The sequence below is a fragment of the Elephantulus edwardii genome, unplaced genomic scaffold, assembly GCF_000299155.1.
Source record: "Elephantulus edwardii isolate Elephantulus edwardi_28Jun2011 unplaced genomic scaffold, EleEdw1.0 scaffold00014, whole genome shotgun sequence".
Taxonomy (NCBI): Eukaryota; Metazoa; Chordata; class Mammalia; order Macroscelidea; family Macroscelididae; genus Elephantulus; species Elephantulus edwardii.
The window spans coordinates 5,402,204-5,419,502 of NW_006399764.1; the positions used below are offsets into that span (position 1 = coordinate 5,402,204).

At 38.8% G+C, this 17,299-nt stretch overlaps 1 protein-coding gene across 1 annotated transcript in view; it reads right to left on the minus strand.

Annotated features, from left to right (window-relative positions):
• Nucleotides 1-2,002: 2,002 nt before the first annotated feature.
• The window catches only part of IFT74 (intraflagellar transport 74 homolog (Chlamydomonas)), a 78,959-nt gene continuing 63,662 nt past the window's right edge, over nucleotides 2,003-17,299 (minus strand). Inside the window, exons 15-19 of the mRNA XM_006881260.1 lie at nucleotides 15,890-16,016; nucleotides 8,721-8,884; nucleotides 7,759-7,884; nucleotides 4,326-4,386; nucleotides 2,003-2,121 (exon numbers count right to left, since the gene is read on the minus strand). Of these exons, the coding sequence (XP_006881322.1) occupies nucleotides 2,003-2,121; nucleotides 4,326-4,386; nucleotides 7,759-7,884; nucleotides 8,721-8,884; nucleotides 15,890-16,016 (597 nt within the window). The remainder of the gene's footprint in view (nucleotides 2,122-4,325; nucleotides 4,387-7,758; nucleotides 7,885-8,720; nucleotides 8,885-15,889; nucleotides 16,017-17,299) is intronic.

Below are 17,299 nucleotides of genomic sequence, written 5' to 3' on the forward strand. Positions count from 1 at the left end.
GGTCAGCAGTGGAATTCCCTATGTATTACACCACCAGAGCTCCCTAGTACTTATTCTCTATATTTGATGTATAAAGTCGATTTGTCAGAACACATGCATTATGTGACTTGTACTTTGTGAAATATTTATCTAAGGATACTTATGTTTGGGAAATACTTCACAGTTTATATTCCTTTGGAAATTATTGTATATTAGCATATTAAGGATGCTGAGTAGATAAGAATAAAGAAAACAATTTTCTTCAAATTGTTTCTCAAATATCTTTGAATACAGATTCCTAGGTGGTATAAACTCGACAATAACTTGGGAAACTCAGAATATAAAGATCATAACTAGAACTAACTCTTTGCTGTTGAGTCAGAACCGACTTGGAGCTGACTCCAGTGGGTTTTTGGAGGCTGTGAATTGTAGGAGAGGGGACTGCCCATCTCTCTTCTCAGAGCAGCTCGTGGATTTGAACAGCTGGTCTTTGAGTTGTCAACATAACTCTTTAACCAGAGCTCTGATGTAGAAAAGTCTCCTTAATGAAAGTAACACTCCACAGGGTATTTAGCTTTATAATAGAGAGCTAACCAAGCTCAACAGTGCTCAGGCCTCTACCAAACTCAGGCAAATGGCAGTGGAGGAATTCATCATGATAAATACTTACTTCAAGACAGCAACATGCACAGGTAAATTTTATGTATGTGAATCATATCTCAATACAGTTTTCTTTTTACTGTTACTTTTGTTTTTCAAGAAACCAATTTACTCTGTTTCAAGACTAGAGCTAGAAAAACTTTAAGAATGTAAGATAAAAGCAAAAGGAGGGCAGTTTTAAGGAAACTAAGGACAATTTGAAACACTATTTTATGTTGACAAAGGGGACTCAGCCTTGTGCCACCAAATAGGGTAAATACATCTTTGCTACTCTACTGTCTTTTCCCTGAATAACACTGGATAAATAACATAGATTTCTAATTCTTCTCATTTGTTTGCTTTTCACTATTTAGGCTAATGTGCATCAGTAAATGTATTCAAGTCTTCTTAATAGTACAAGAATGTGAATGAATGTCTATCCTGAAATGTTAAATTTGTTTGCAAATCTGTAAGGATAATTATGTTGATGTTGTTGTGTACCATAGAGTCAGAACTGACCCTCCAGCGGGTTTTCAGAGGCAGTTAATCACACAGGAGGAGACTGCCCATCTTTCCCCCATGGAGCAGCTGGTGGCCTTGAAGAATAACTACAGAACAGGTTATATATTTACCAGTGGAGCTCTGATGGCCTTCTGGCAAGAAGCTGTGCTGAAATCCAAAAGACACACAGTTCAAGGCCAGCAGGAGCTCAGTGGGAGAACGATGGGCAATCTCCTCCTGCACAATTAACTGCATCTGAAAACCTGCTGGAGGGTCAGCTATGCGTCATTCCTAACTCTATGGTACACAAAACAACAACACATCGTACTGAAGTATAAGACCTCAAATCTAAATCTCTCTTGTTGTTGCTGTGTACCACTGAGTCAGAACTGACCCATAGTGGACCCTCTAGCAGGTTTTCAAAGGCAGTTAGTTAATCGCACAAGAGGAGATAATATCTCCCTTATATTCTTAAAGTTCTTTTGTTTAAAAGAAAACTAGTAAGTTGATCCAAGTGCTAAATCAGCATCAGACCTCAGGCATCTCTCTCTCAGATGATACCTGAAAAGATGATTTATTTGCTGCCACAGATAAGACTGTAATGACTAATTGTTGGTCATAATTTTATCTTTTCATTCATTAAGAAAATTCTGTTATGTCCACAAGACAAAACACCATGAAAATAAGTAATTTCAAATTCAAGACAATTTATTGAAGTATGTTATTTAAAACATCACTCTTTCAAAAGGCTACACAACTATAGTGTTCATGAATCTTAAGTAGAGCTTTGCAAAGAGGAGTATTTTTTCTTTTCTTTTGAGTCAGTTTGTACAAAGTCTAGCACAAGAAAGTGCTGTGCGAGGGTCTCAGAGTCACTTTTGATTCAGTTCCGACTGGTGCTGTGGAGAGCATCCACGATAGTTTTATTGTATTCAGCAATCTGTTTGTTCACATTCTTCATAACTGGCTGGTAATCACTCTCTTGACTCTTGGTCGCTATGACTAATTATGTGGTTAAGGAGATACAGCATCAATACAAATATGAACCTAATTGCAACTCAAAATGGAACTACATTTTTTTTTAAAAAAAGAGAACATGATAGCACAGAAAAGACACATTTTTTAAAAAATTGTTATTTTAACACTGTTATTTTAGCATCAACTAATATCTGAAAAGCCATGCAAAACTTGTTCCAAAAAATGCAACTGCAATAGAAAAGTTTTCCTACTGTAACATCATGCATCTTAATCTAATTCTATTTTTAGAGTAATCTTAATAGATTGACTGAATCCTAGATCATGCTTTTTAGAGCTCAACACAGAATTTCTAGATTCAGAAGTTTACATTTTTCTTTCTACATTCAAATTTTTATTCTGATTCAAAGTCACCTTCCTAATGTATAAAACTTAAGACTTTAGTATAGTATGATTACAAATTTTCTGTTTTGAAACTAAGGTGGAACAGAGCATCTAAAGGGCCTTATCTGGAGGCAAACTGCAGTTTGAAGGTTTGAGCTGGCCATGAGCTGTATACCTCCGCTGTATCCCAAAGGAGAACCTATGCTGTCACTATTGATAGCAAGTTCTCCATGCAGAGACGTCAGAAAAAATAGTCAAAGAAGGAACAGGAAACAACGTGGGAGAAGGGCACCTCACAACTCTGCTATTCATTATCTTAGCAATTGCTGCTGCCTAAGGTCAAGAAATAGGCTTCAATCGTCAAAGGCAAAAGGAAACGACTTTGGAAGAAACCATCATAGAATTCTCACCATTTCTGCCTCCCAAGATTAGAAACATTGGTTGGGCCCAAAGACCTAGTGTTATTTTAATTTGGAGGAACATTCTTCTAAGTTGTACAGCACTCCTCTGTCAATGTGCTATACTGAGGTAATCTGGGTTTGCTGTTATGCTGAACCTTGTGCCATTGGGTAGCCAAAAGCCATAACAGCTGCCTATTGTGGACAGTGTTTGGTGGAGCTCCCAGTTTAAGACAGGTTTGGAAGCAGGAGTGGCAGCCACTTCCTAAACCACATGCCTCTGGAAACTCCATGAACTTGGAGAAACGATGGTAGTTATAAGCAAGGCTTCAGGCTTTCTGTTGATAGAGTCGCTATGAGTCGTGCTCAACTGGACAATAATCAGCAACAACAGATTAGAAAAGTGCTACAGTCCCATTTTAGTCCCTTTGTAGTAGACATAAAATGGCATTCAGTTGAAAGAAGGATGAGCAGAAAGATCAAACTTCTTAGGACCCTGCTTCGTTTAGCTCCCTCTGTTTCCTAGATATCCAAGCTATTGCATTATAAACAACAATTACACACATGCAGTATCTAGCTGTCTATTTGTGTCATGAGTGGTAAGAATCTGCGCTGCAATCCTGAAGGTAAATCCTCCAGCTGCTTGCGGGAGAAGGACGGGCAATCTCCTCCCATGCAAGTTCTGCCTCTGAAAACCCACTGAAGGGTCAGCTCAGGGTCAGCTCTGAATTGATGGTACACAACAACAACAACAACAACAACATAAAAGAGTTATGACTTTATGTATAAGTCTTCCAACAACTTTACAAGAACGAAATATCAACTTGCATTTTAGTGATGATAAAATGGAGGCTGATAGTTTAAACTTCTTAAAGCTCATAATTTATAAGTTGTAGAGTCAACATTTAACCTGGATCAGATTAGATTGCAAACACTGTGCACTTTATCACCAGGTCACACTCTAACTTTGTGCCCACTGGTGGCATTTCCAAAAGTGTACTTACTATTAGTGTTTTGACATATACTCCTCCCCATAACTTTCCTCTTAGAGAGTAATAATTCTTATTAGCATATAAATTGGAGTTGCTATTGTTATGTGCCATCAAGCTGCCTGCAACTCATAGCGACCCTATGCACAATAGTCCTAAACCTTGCTCTATCCCTGTGCCAATCTTATTGTCTTTGACTCACCTATCTCCATTACACCAGTCACTGAATCAATCTGGAAGTCACTGAATCAAGGGTCTTTCTCTCCTGCACTGTCCCTCTACTCTTCGAAACATGACATGCCTCTCCAAGAACTGATCCATTTATTCCCCATATAGTTTAACTTTATTTTTGGACATATTAGCCTAAGAGTGTAACAAATTGAGTTTAGAAAATTACAGTCTTTAAAGAAACTGTAAGGAAAAAATCAGTTATACTCATTTTTAGCTTCTCCAAGGATACATTCTTTCATCACAAAGTTATTTTGCTCATGGTGTTGCCACTTCCTCTCCAAATTTGTAAGCTAAAAACACAAAAGAAAAATGTAAACAAGTGCCCCAAATCAAAACAAGTATGTATCCTTTTAAAACGATTAAAAAAAACAAAACCACAACAACTTTAACTTAAAAATCTTATGAAATGTTTACATTTTAGTAATAAAAAATCTTTGGTAGAGAACAGAAAAAAAATTAATAAAAAAGTAAGCTACTGTAAATACATTAATAAATATGCTAAAATCTATGTTTCACTGTATATGCTTGTTTTAAGTAGAAAATATTTATTATTATAGCAATAAGTATGCCAACTAAAAGACAGCTTATGATTTCCCCCCACCTCTTTGCTTAAAAAAACCCCCACTTTAAAAGAAGAATGGAATATGATGGGAATCTCTTCCTTAAAATCTAGAAATCTAATCCTACAAATATATACTCTAAAATTATCAAAGGATCAGCTATATAGAAGAAACTTCCTTATTTCCAGGGCTAAACTTCCTGTCTAAGTCCACAAGCTGTGATAAGAGCAGAGCTGCAGTGTGAAGATTATAAGGGGGCTGGTAACAAGCTGGCATGGTTACAATCATTTCTGCATCAACAGGAAGCTAATGTGGATATTATATTGATGGTTGCTTCCTCGGAAGACAATTTTACTGTTATAGAATTAAATTGTTTTTCTGATTTAATTAACCTTGTAACTCTAGGTTATGGTCTTTCTTTTTTAAGACACACACAGTTTTCACTCTAGACTGACTGAAAAATGAAATACCAAACTCATGTTCACTGTGGACTTTTCAAAGAAATAATGATTTTTTAAAATTTGATCCCTGAAGTAGCAGTAATAACATTTCTTACTACCCCTCAGTTAAGCTTGTCTTCAGGGCACAGGGTCAGTGTTGAAGTAGAACCATCCCACTGTTTCCTCCACAGAATGAAATCCAGGTATTAGGGTGAACTGTAATTAATTAACTATGTAAACTGTACCTGCTATGAGTTAATACTACTAAATCAGATCAAGTCGGCCCAGATGAGAGCTCAAAGTGAGGAGGGACTCAAGGAAACACCCAACACTTTTGGCAGTAAATCTCTAAAAATCTGTTTTGCAAAGTCAAGTGCCAGATTTTTTTTTCTATTTCTGTTGTACAAAGAGGTGGCTGCATAATACACAACAAACCTCTAAGTGCCATACAAACAGTGAAGAACCGAAAGGTTGGCAGTTCAAACTCACTCGGCAGCTGGCTCCACAGGAGAAAAACCTGGAGACGTGCTTCTACAAAAATGGGTGAAGCTCCGCTCTTCCACGTGTGGTGGCTGTGAGTCGGGATCGACTTTCCAAAACTCAGCAGCAAAAAGATACCTTATTTAAGTACCACACAGCACGCAGGAGCAGTGATTTTGAAAATCACTACCTAAATTGGGAGGGTCAGAGAGTCTCAGGCTAAGTGAACTAACTCAGTCCTGTAAGGACAAATTCTGAATAAGACCATTATTGGAGAAATAGAAAGATAACTAGTAAACCGTGTATGAGGATCCAGGGGGGTGAGGATGGGGAGGGAGATAATCATAGGGTCACACAATTTGCTGGGTAGAGGGAGGGTGAGTAAAGAAAATGGGAAAGAGCCAGTGTGAAGAACAATGTACACAAACTTTGTAAGTAAACCAATATAAAATAAAAATTTTATTTAAAATAAAAGATGCCTTATTTAAAGAGTTCATGAATGAAAATTACTTATAGATATAAAAAACTAGTTTCTAAGACAATAGTTGTGAAAGATGGAAACACCAGGAATTCATTTAATAAAATATTACAGACAAGGATTTTATATTGTGGCTTATGGTATGATTTGCTCTAATTAGCAGAGTTAAAAATACGATTAGCACTTGATGTGGGAATAAACAGGAATAAACAAGTAGCCATTGACTGCTCTAAGAATTGGTGTTTGTCAAGTGTTTTCTCGAGTCATATATTTTGTGGAAGAGGAGGGTCAATATTATCTAAGGAATATCAATAATTCCTTCCAAGAGCTATTCAAGGCAAAGACCTCACAAACTTTCTCTCTGATTTCTCCTCCAGCACTTATTTCCACTCTGAAGGGCCCAAGATTATCTTGCCAACTTAACAAGTCTGTGCCCAAGTTTATTTATGAAGGAGAGACAGGAAAAGTTGACTGGTCATTTGAACCTCACAAATAGTATTTTATGAGCTCTTAGTGTGGTGGCAAAACTTTTATAAGACTCTGGTCCTTTCAGAAGATGGTAAGGGGGTGTGTGTCAGTGCATTTTTTTAAAAAATTGTCACATCCATATAACGGAATTGCTATGGTCATAAAAATGATGTCATCGAAAAGAAGTTGAAAATACATTAAAGGATAAATGTTTAAAGGCTCTATGTGTTATCCCATTTTTTATAAATAAAATATTATTAGTATGTTTGTATAATTGCAAAGGAGGAAGGCATCATGCTTGGAAGGGTGGAGGGTAGGTGAAAGGGAGGAAGACTATCAATCAGATGGAAATCCGATGGACTGACAGAGTGACTGGAGCAACTGGCTTGAGTATGCCAGGACTGTGAGGATGGTACAGAATAAGGCAAGGTTCAGGCCCGTTGTTCACAGGGCAGCTAGGTGTCATACTCCATTCGACAGCACCTAACAACTGCATGATTGCGAAGAGAAAGCCTGGAAAGATGTTACACCAAAACACTACCACTGGTTATTTCTAGGGGTTTTATTTTTTACTATAACCATATGACTACACAGAGAAAAGATCTAAGCTTTGAAAGCATTTAACATTAATAATTAGAGTTTTAAATTGCCAGTGTAGAGAAATAACCGAAAAGGAAAAGGCCAAACCCACAGCTGCTGAGTGAGTTCATTCCCTTGGTGACCCACCATTGAGTTTCTGAGATGGTCAATCTTTACAAGAGGAGATTATGCATCTTTCTCCCATAGAGAAGCTAGCAGATCCGAAATACAAGCTTTTTTATTGCTAATCCAAAGCATGAAAATTGCCCACTTTTTTCAGGCCATAATTAGTGACTTCACACATGACACCGCTTGTGTCAATCATCCAACAAACACTTACCGAACCCTCACTTTGTGTTAATCACTTGGATGGTACTGAGAATAAGGAAGACAAGACAAGCATGTTTCTAAGGTTCATCATGATGAAACCAATGCAAGCTATCTGAGAACGACCTCAGACATCACAAATGCAGTGAGTGATTTCACGAAAGCAGAAAAGCAGGAGCAATTCATTTATTGAGAACAGAGATTATAGAGAATCTGGCTGTCTTAACAGCCAGCAGAACTGGGAAAATATTTACAGTATATTAAAAGAACTAGACAAGACAGCCTAAACAGAGAAATGAATTCCAGAAGTGGTTTTCCCCCTCTGCTCACCTGAGAATGTGTCTCATTCTCTTGTAGTTGTGTTTTTAATGTCTCATAGTCTATGTTTAACTTCTCCATTATTTTCTTAAAGGCATTTTGACGAGTTGATAGTACTGTTCTCTCCTGATGTAGTTTCTATACAGACCCAAACAGAAGTAAATAATGTAAACAACTAGGAAGCCAACAGTTGATAGATAATTTCAGTGGATGTAATCTGACATTTAGTAAAAATAGCCTTTGAACTATGAAAGCTATGCTAGTATGTACAGATTACCCCTTAATACTACCTTATACGCCTCTACCACATCAAATCTACTTTTAACACATTGCTGCACACTTTTAAATTGAGGGCCGTGCTTTTTTTGATGTATTACCGTCTTTTGTGGCAATGTGTTAGAGACATAAATAGCAATGAAAAGCCAGTGACAAGTTTAAAATAGAAAGTGTCATAATCAAATCTGCATTTTATAAATATCATATTTGAAGAGATGCTCCAGTAGCTTGGAGTTCCTAGGAGGTGCAAATAGTTAATGTTCTCAACTGTTAGTGTACAGGTTAGAGGTTCAAGACCACCACCAGAGGACCCTCCCAATGCCTAGGGATCTATTTCTAAAAAGTCATACATTGAGACCCTTATGGAGCACAGGTCTGCTCTGGTACCAACTCAACAGCAATTAGTTTTAAGTAGTAGCTTATCTTCTGCTTTTCTATTTTTGGCTTCCGTTTAAGCTTAATTTTCAAGTCACTCTAAATATCTATTGTTATTGTGTACTCTCCAATTGGAACTGATCTTCCAGCGGGTTTTCAGAAGTGGTAATCACACATTCTTCTCCCAAAGAGCAGCTGGAGGGTTTAAATTGCCTATCAAATTATCAACTAAAAGTGAGAAATCTCATAGGAAATACAAATGTTAAATTTTATCCAGTAGAAGCTATTTGAATTGTAACTTTGATGATGCTGTGAGCATTCACCTTTTTCTTTTCTTCCCCTGATGACTTCAAAGCTGCCAAATCATTGTATGTCTCCAGATCGGTGGTCATTTGTTTAATTTTGCTTTTTAGAGACTGTTGTTCCTCAATCATCTTACTTTCCAGAAGTTCCATTTTCTGTAGATCTAACTGGAGGCGCTGACTATCTGTAACATAAGAACTCAAGTTCATTATTAATTCAACTTTCTATTTTTCACATGAGGAAATAAAATGTAAGCATTCAAGATCATGTTTTAAGAGATTATGCACAAACGCACCATGTCCACTGTAATCAGTAAGACATGATGAAGACCCTCAGGTAATCAGTGCTGCCTGACATACACACATGTGCCAAACCAGGCTTCAGGACTACATAAACATACTAGGACAGACACAGTGGGCTTTTCCTACATATTAACACATATTATGAGAGAATGATCCATAGTACTAAAGAGCAATGGTGTCGGTCTGGAGACTAAGATGTGCCTGATACAGGCGATGGTCTTTGCAATCACTTGTTATGCATCAGAGAGGTGGATAATGACTAGGATGATAGAAGAAGAATTGATGCCTTTGAGCTGTGGTGCTGGAGAAGAGTACTGCATATACCCTGAACTGCTAAGACAACAAACAGGTTTACCCTGGAGAGGATGAGACCAGGCTGCTCCTTGGAGGCAAGGATTCTGAAGCTTCATCTGATATACGTTCGACATGTTGCAAAGAGAGACCAGTCTTTGGAAAGGGATGTCATGCTTGGGGGGGGTGGAGGGACAGAGCAGGAGAGGAAGACCCTCGATGAGATGGATTGATTAAGTGACTGGGGTAATGGGAGTAGGTGTGTCAGAGGCATTAAGATTGGCACAGGATAGAGCAGGGATTAGGGCTGTTGTACATAGGGTCATTATGAGTCGCAGGCAACTTGATGGCACACAACAAAAACAACAATTTGAGTAAAAGCTTCCAAATTGGTTTTCATTCACGCACTCATACACATTTTTACGACATTAATTACTATATCCACTATAAAATCATACTCTTCCTATTTGCTCTCTGAGTCTCATTTCCATAAATCCTTTTATCCTATCCTTTTGTGTCTTCTGAGCTCTACCATTGGCCAACTGCTGCCTTGTGATTTTACGTGGAAGATTATCAGAGGATGAGTACCTCTTTTGTATAGTATTCCATTTAAAGGCTTATTTTTGGGGTGAGCTGTGTTCCAGACTCATGAGGAACCAAGGCCCATAGTCCTGAGAGCTCCACTAGTCTCTATGAGAACGAGGGGAGCCTGGCCATTTTTAGTTGTGAGTTTTAGTCTACCCTTGTGTCCACTCTGAGACCTCCTCTTGAGGTCACTTTTAGAGTGGTCAGCACTGGTAGCCAGGTCACGTCTCAGGGTCATGGCAGTTGAGATCTGCTTGGTACATTTGTCTTCTGAACTAATTGTTTTCTGTGCATTTTCACATTTCTTCCTAATTTTTTGTTTCCAGAAAGAGATCAATAGCTGCACCTACAAGGCTGATCACAGGCCTCATATTTATTCCCACTCTTTTTTTTTCTTTTGGAACAGTCTTTTGGTGTGCATAAAAATTTCCTTTTAAAGTGTCTCAAGTGGCTGTTTTTCCCTTTATTGAGGGGACTCTGGTGGCCTAGTGGGCAGGAATTGTGTTGCCAACACAAAGGCGTGCAGTTCAACTCTACCAGATGCTCTGTGGGAGAAAACTGGGCAATCTCCTCCTATGTGATTTACAGCCTCTGAAACTCCAGTGGACGGTCAGCTGGGAGTTAGTTCCAACAACATAACAACCCCTTTAGTGATGTAAAAACAGGGAAACCAACAAGGGGACAGCGGTGTGTGATTTCCAGCAAGTGTGCAGGGCAAAGAATCTCCATCAATAACATTAACAGCACGAAACTGACTCCTCCGAGGTCAGGCACCGCACCCCACCTCTGCGCCTACTTCCGTGAATTCTAGCCCTCGTCTTCCTTCTCACAGCTCTTGCTACTACTCCCCTGTTAGGTTTGCTAACCCACTGCAGTGGCCACACAGACAACAGTCAAAAGAGGAAACTGCCCATCTTTCTCCCGCACAGCAGCGAATCGATTTGAACCACGTACCTTTGCATTGACAGTGTAATTCCTTAGCACTAAACCACCCGAGTTCCCTATAATTTGGCATGATCCACACAGCTGGATGCCTTTGCATCGTCAGTAAAACAAAAGAAAACATTTTTCTGGAATTCTACTATGCTTTCAGTTATCTCGTGGTTCTCAATTCTACTCCAGTGGCCTAAGTGGCTGTCACTGCACTGCCAGCAGTGGGCTGGCTGCTCTGAGGAGCACGGCTGAGTGGTAGGTTCTGAGAGGAGACGAAGAAATGGAGAGCCTCCTAACTTGGTTTTATTCTTCAGTGGCTCTTTGTGTTTCCAGAGTCTCTTTCCTTTCCATTTAACATTCCCCCCCCTTTCAATTTGAGGAATGTCATATGGATACTATTAATTATTATACGATCTGAAGGGAAGATATATTCTTTCTGTTTGTTTGATTTAAATTTTTTATTACTTTCAGTAAAAATTTACACAGATTTTGGATTTCCATTCCTTCATTGTTGCACTTTTCTCCCTTCCCAACCCTCCCCCCTTGGAAAAGTAAAAGAAAAATTTTTTCATTGTTTTACAAACCATCCCCCAGGTCCACTCAATCATGTAGCCTTCACTCTAGACTCCTGTCATGACAAAAATACCTAATCACATATCTCTTTTAAACAGTTTTCTTCCTCATCTGTTTCAATGCAGTATACATTATTGAACCCATCTTTCTCAGTCTCCCCACAACCCCAATGTCAGTCCTGTTTTACAACAGTGGCACCATGCAGTATTTGTCCTTTTGTGACTGAGATACTTCACTCAGTATAATGTCCTCCAGGGTCACCCATTTTTAATAATATTGTATGAGTTCCTTGTTTTTCAATGCAGTGTAGCATTCCATTTGCGTGAATATATCACAGCTTCTCTAGGCATTCGTGTGTTGACGGGCAGTTAGGTTGTTTCCAACTCCTTGCTATTGTGAACAAAGCTGCAATAAACATGGGTGTGTATATATCTGCTTGGATGTCAGTTATGGTCTCTTTGGGGTATATTCGTAGTAGTGGAATTGCTGGGTCAAATGGTATCTCTATTTGCAACTTTTTGAGAAAGTGCCATACCGCCTTCCACAGTGGTTGCACCATTTTACACTCCCACCAACAGTGAATAAGGGTTCCAGTTTCTCCACAACCTTGCCTGCATTTGTTGCTTGGGATATATTCTTTTTAATAGGCACATTATACCAAAGCTACATGGAAAACAAAAATACCCAAGTTTACCATATGTGTGAGTTCTGTAACTTTTTCTAAAAATTTAAAATTATGTGATATATATACACTATAATTATTTAAGTCATGGAGGACAGAAGGAGAGTGGATGCTTTTGAGCTGTGGTGCTGGAGAAGGGTACTGAATGTACCATGGACTACCAGGAAAAGAAACAGATTCATCTTGGAGAGGATTAAACCAAGCTACTCCTTGGAGGCAAGGATTCTGGGGCTTCGTCTGACATACTTTGGACATGTTACCAGGAGGGACGGGTCCTTGGAGAGGGACATCATGCTTGGGAGGGTGGAGGGACAGCGCAGGAGGGGAAGACCCTCTATGAGATGGATTGATTCGGTGACTGGGGTAATCAGGATGGGTGTGTCAGAGGCGGTGCGGTTGGCGCAGGATAGAGCAGGGTTTAGGGCTGTTGTGCATAGGGTCACTATGAGTCGGAAACAACTCGACGACACATAACAACAACAACAACATCATTTATATATAAATCACAATTTTAATGACACATACACGTAAACACACTATCTTTACGTGTTTCTCATTTTTATCTTCATAAGTATTTAGCCCCTACTATGTGCTTCAGCTGATATAGAAATTAACTCAAACATTGTCTTCACTCAAGCGGCTATGCCCTAGAGTTAGAATGGTTCACTCTCAACACTTTGCGTAACTGCTTTGAGAAACAGTAAAGGGTGCCTCAGAGCATGTGGCTCTCTAAACACATTCTCTTTAATGGATTACAATTATGGGCTTAAGGGTGACTTTCTTTCTATTACCGTACTGAGCATTATAAATGATACATTCTAGAGACTCTGGGTTCGGCTGTGTTCCTTTGAAGAGTACTGATTTTATTATAAGGAGGAGTAAAGTATACTAGTCTCAAACTTTACCTCCACTGGGGGAAAACCATCTAAAATGTTTCCTTAGTTGTCTTGTTAACAACTGCTGCTTTATTTCCTTGCGTTTCCTTGATGTGTTTGGTGGTCACACCAGGGTTTGCGTGAAGTTTATACACAGCTTTCAACACTTAGCTTCCCTCCTTTCTAGGATTTCTCTTCTAATTCTCCCAAACATACAACAAATACTGATTGATGTTTGTTAATTTTAAAACTACTTGCTGTCGAGCTGGAAATGACTCATAGCGTAGGCTCCAGTGGGTTCCCAGGAGTATAAAGTGCACTAGAGGAGATTACCCCCTTTACTCCTGGGGAGCTGCTGGTAAATTCGAACCACGAGAGAGACGCGACCTTGGGGTTCGCAGGGCAACTGCCTCCTGATTATGGCAGCAGAGCTGGCAGGACTTAACCTCTGTTGAGAGGGTCTTGCTATTGTTAAATTCACATCTTTGTGAATGAGTTAGAGGCTTATTATTTGTAAGTGGTAAAGAATCAATTTTATGTTGGGATAGTCCAACAAGATATGTATCCTAATACTTAATAAGCTGAATAGAAAGCAGTATTCCTTCCTATTCACACATTAATGGGAATGTTCTTAACATGGAGATATTTTAACTAGTTGGTTTTAAGTCTCACTTTAAATTTAATCTTTAGATATTGTAATACTAAAAAAAAACATTTACGAAGTATGCAAATGATTTTTTCCTAAAACCGGCTTTTTCTAGGCACGAATGACTGGCTGGAATGGGGGAAAGTTTATCTTCCGCTCACAACAGGTCCCTGTGAAAAGCTGAAAGCTCCTCGAAGGGAAGAGGCAGGAAGAGGAAGCAGTCCAGTTCCTTCTGATATGCTAGCAAGTCCCAAAGTTTACCAAGCAGTGTGTACATAGTAGCACAATCTCAGAAGGAACCACTTTGACCTGGGGAAATGTGTCTGAAATATTCTGCCATCAGCACATTTGTTTACTCCCTGGCGTTTCCTTTCCAAAAATATAAATAAAAACTACTGCTGACAGACTCTCTGCCTCTTGACTCCGAGGACATCGGTGTTTCTCAGTCTTGCCTTTCATTGTCATCTCCCTAAGGGGCCCTTTTTGCACTTTCCCTCCTAATCATATCCTCTCTGCATGAAAAATGTGCATCACATAGTCTCTACCTGTATGTATAGTGGCTTTGGGAAAGCAACAAATCAGGATAGTTATCTTTTTTTTGGTCTTATCCTTCCTTCTATAAAACAGGAGTCCTAATTTTAACCTAAGAGGTAGATATTTCAAATAAAATTTCTAATTCTAGTTTTGGGAAACAATCCACAAAAGATGACTATAAAAATTGAAACAATCCACAAAAGATGAATGCCAAAATCAAGATGAATATCAAATCAAATAAATATATCCTAAGTCTCTTATGGTGATTCCCAAGGATTAAAAAAACCTAACCTGTTAGAGTTCTTGGATCAGGTTGGAAAAAGTCATTTAACAACTTAAATTCACACTTGAGATATGGATTTTTCTCTTTTAAAAATGTTTGCAGAAGGAAGATGGGCAATCTTCCTCAGTGTGATTTACAGGCTCTGAAAATCCACAGGAGGGTCAGCTCTGAGTCCTGCAGAATCTAGAGCATTGAGAGCAGTTTGCTGTGGCAAAAACTCGTTGAATGAATGTTGGTATAAATAAAAAAAACCCCACCAAAAAACCAAACCATAAAACTTAAGTACTACAATCTAAAACACAAAACAGGTTTTGTAAATAGGATAACTAAACTTTAAAGTCATTAACATATGAAAAAATGTTAAAATAATTCAGGTCAAGCCAGTACTAGAACGTACTCTACTAGGTGTTGTGGGAGCTCCGGTGGTAAGTTAAGTAGGAAGTGACTGCTAATCTAAAGGTGGGGCTTCTTGGGCCCTTCAAATCCACAAGAGAAAGACAGGCAATCTCCTCCTGGGCTATTTATGGGCTCCTGAAAATTCACTGGCGAGTCAATTCTCAGTAGGTTCTGAATCTACTCAGGTTTGAGTTTTGTAATTATTGGAATCAAATTCAGATACATAAAATTATGGTAAGTTCTTCAACAGCCTGGGCAGATAAAATATTTGTAAATGTATGGAATAGCAATTATCTGCCTATATCCTTACTCTAAATTTGATGGCATATTAGTAGGATCCAGTAGTCATTTAAAAACCATAATACTTATTTGAAACTCTGTCGGAGGGTCACCAGGAGTAGGTTTTGACTCCAAGGCAATCTGAACTGCTTATTGCACGGAGCTCTGGTGCAGTGGCTCACACGGACCTCTAACTCACAAGGTCTCCATTATGCTACATCCACGCAATGGAATACCATGCAGCATGCAGGAGCAATGATTTTGTAAATTATTACCTAACGGGAGGGACCGAAGAGCATTATGCTGAGTGATCTAACTCAGTCTCATAAAGACAAATACTGTATAGAACCATTATTGTAGAATGAGTGGGAGGATTCAAGGGGGCTTAAGCAGAGGGTCGCACAATGTGATGAGTGGAGGGAGGGAACTGGTAAAGAAAAGGTCAAGGTCTAGTGTGAAAAACAATGTCCCTGACGGACAGAGCTGAATAGCCCGACAAGGTTCCCAAGGCTGTCATCTTTACAGAAGGAGGCTGTCACATGTTTCTGAGAGCAGTTAATAGGTTCACACTGACAATCTTTCCATTAGCGGCCAGGTACTTTAACCATTGCACAACCAAGACACATAAGTATGCCAGACACATCATCACATCAAGGAGATTATCACACTGCAAAACTAGTAAGAAAAGTACAAGTGACCGAAGCCAGGAGAGAATCTAGGTGTAGTCAAGAGAGACTTACAAAAATCCAAAGAAAAGAAAATTGAAAAATTCCTATCTGCAACAGAAAATAAGCAAGATTATTTCCTGACCTGAAGTCAGATTCTGAGCTGTACTCTGAGATTTCTGCATCTCAGTCGATTTAAAACTGAGGTCATCCTGCATCAGCTTCAGCTCTTGGTTGGTGACAGAGGAGATCTGCTTCATACGATTTATATTCTGTATTCACAGGGAAATAAAAATGGAAAAAAATTCCACTGACTTAACACTCCAGGAAACCCATGGAAAACAATGACAAAAAAAAAAGAATGACATTGTCTATAAGTATTCTTTTTTAAATTATACCATTCATTGGTTTTTCTCAGTAAGTAGAGGCAGACAGAACTGATTCTTTTTCATTTGCTTTATTATTTGGTTGCAGATAAAAACTCAACTCTATTACTTAAGGAGCTTAGGTGGAATCCTGAAATATTTACTAAAAAGTGACCATGTAATTATTCTCTTATCATATTACATACAGTAGTGTTTATGTAATAGTTCTTAAGTTATAGTTTGAAAATTTACAGGGTATATTAGTTTTCCATTCAATAGTTTGTTTCATGATACTGGTTGCAATCCTCCCAAGGAAGCAGCACTTCTCCTTCCTTCCTGGGTTCTCCATTTCCAGCCATCCTTCTTCCTTGTCCCTTCCTGCTTTCTAAGAAGAATCTTTTGTGAAAAACAATGTAATCAAACTCTGTAACTAAATCAGCATAAAATGAAAAAAAGATTTGGTAAATGCTGTCTTTTCCAATGGCTTGTCCTGAAGGATCCCTTGCCCAATGGTGTTATAAATGTCCAGGTGGTGGCTGCTGCTGTTAGGTGTTGTTGGCTATGACTCATAGCAATTCTATGAACAGCACATCAACATCCTTCTATGTACTGCACCATCCTCTTTTCTCTATCATGTTCAAGTCCATTGTTATAATCACCGTGTTAGTTCAAATCCTTGAGGAGCTTTCTCTCATTTGCTGACCCTCTATCTTTCTCAGTATGATGCCTTGTTCCAAGCACTGGTCCCTCCTGACAACATGCGCAAAGTATGTGAGATGAAGTTTCACCATCCTTGCTTCTAAGGAGCAGCTCGATCACATTTCCTCCAAGACATAGACTGGCTGGTTCTTTTGTCAGTCGACGTGTTAGTCAGTACCCTTCTCTTCTACCACAATACAAAAGCATCAATTCTTTGGTCCTCCTTATTTATTGTCCAACTTTCAGATGCACAGAAAGCAAATGAAAAGGCAAAAGCTTGAATCAGGTGCACCTTGGTCTTTAAACTCACATCATTGCTCTTTAGAGAGCACTTTAGAGATATCTGATGGTAGATATTCCCAGTGCAACATGATTTTTCAGTGTTGCTGCCATGGATGTCGATTGTGGATTTAGGTAAAATGAAACTGGTGACAACCTCAATCTTCTCTCCATTGAGCATAATGTTACCTACTGGTTCAGTGGTGAGGATT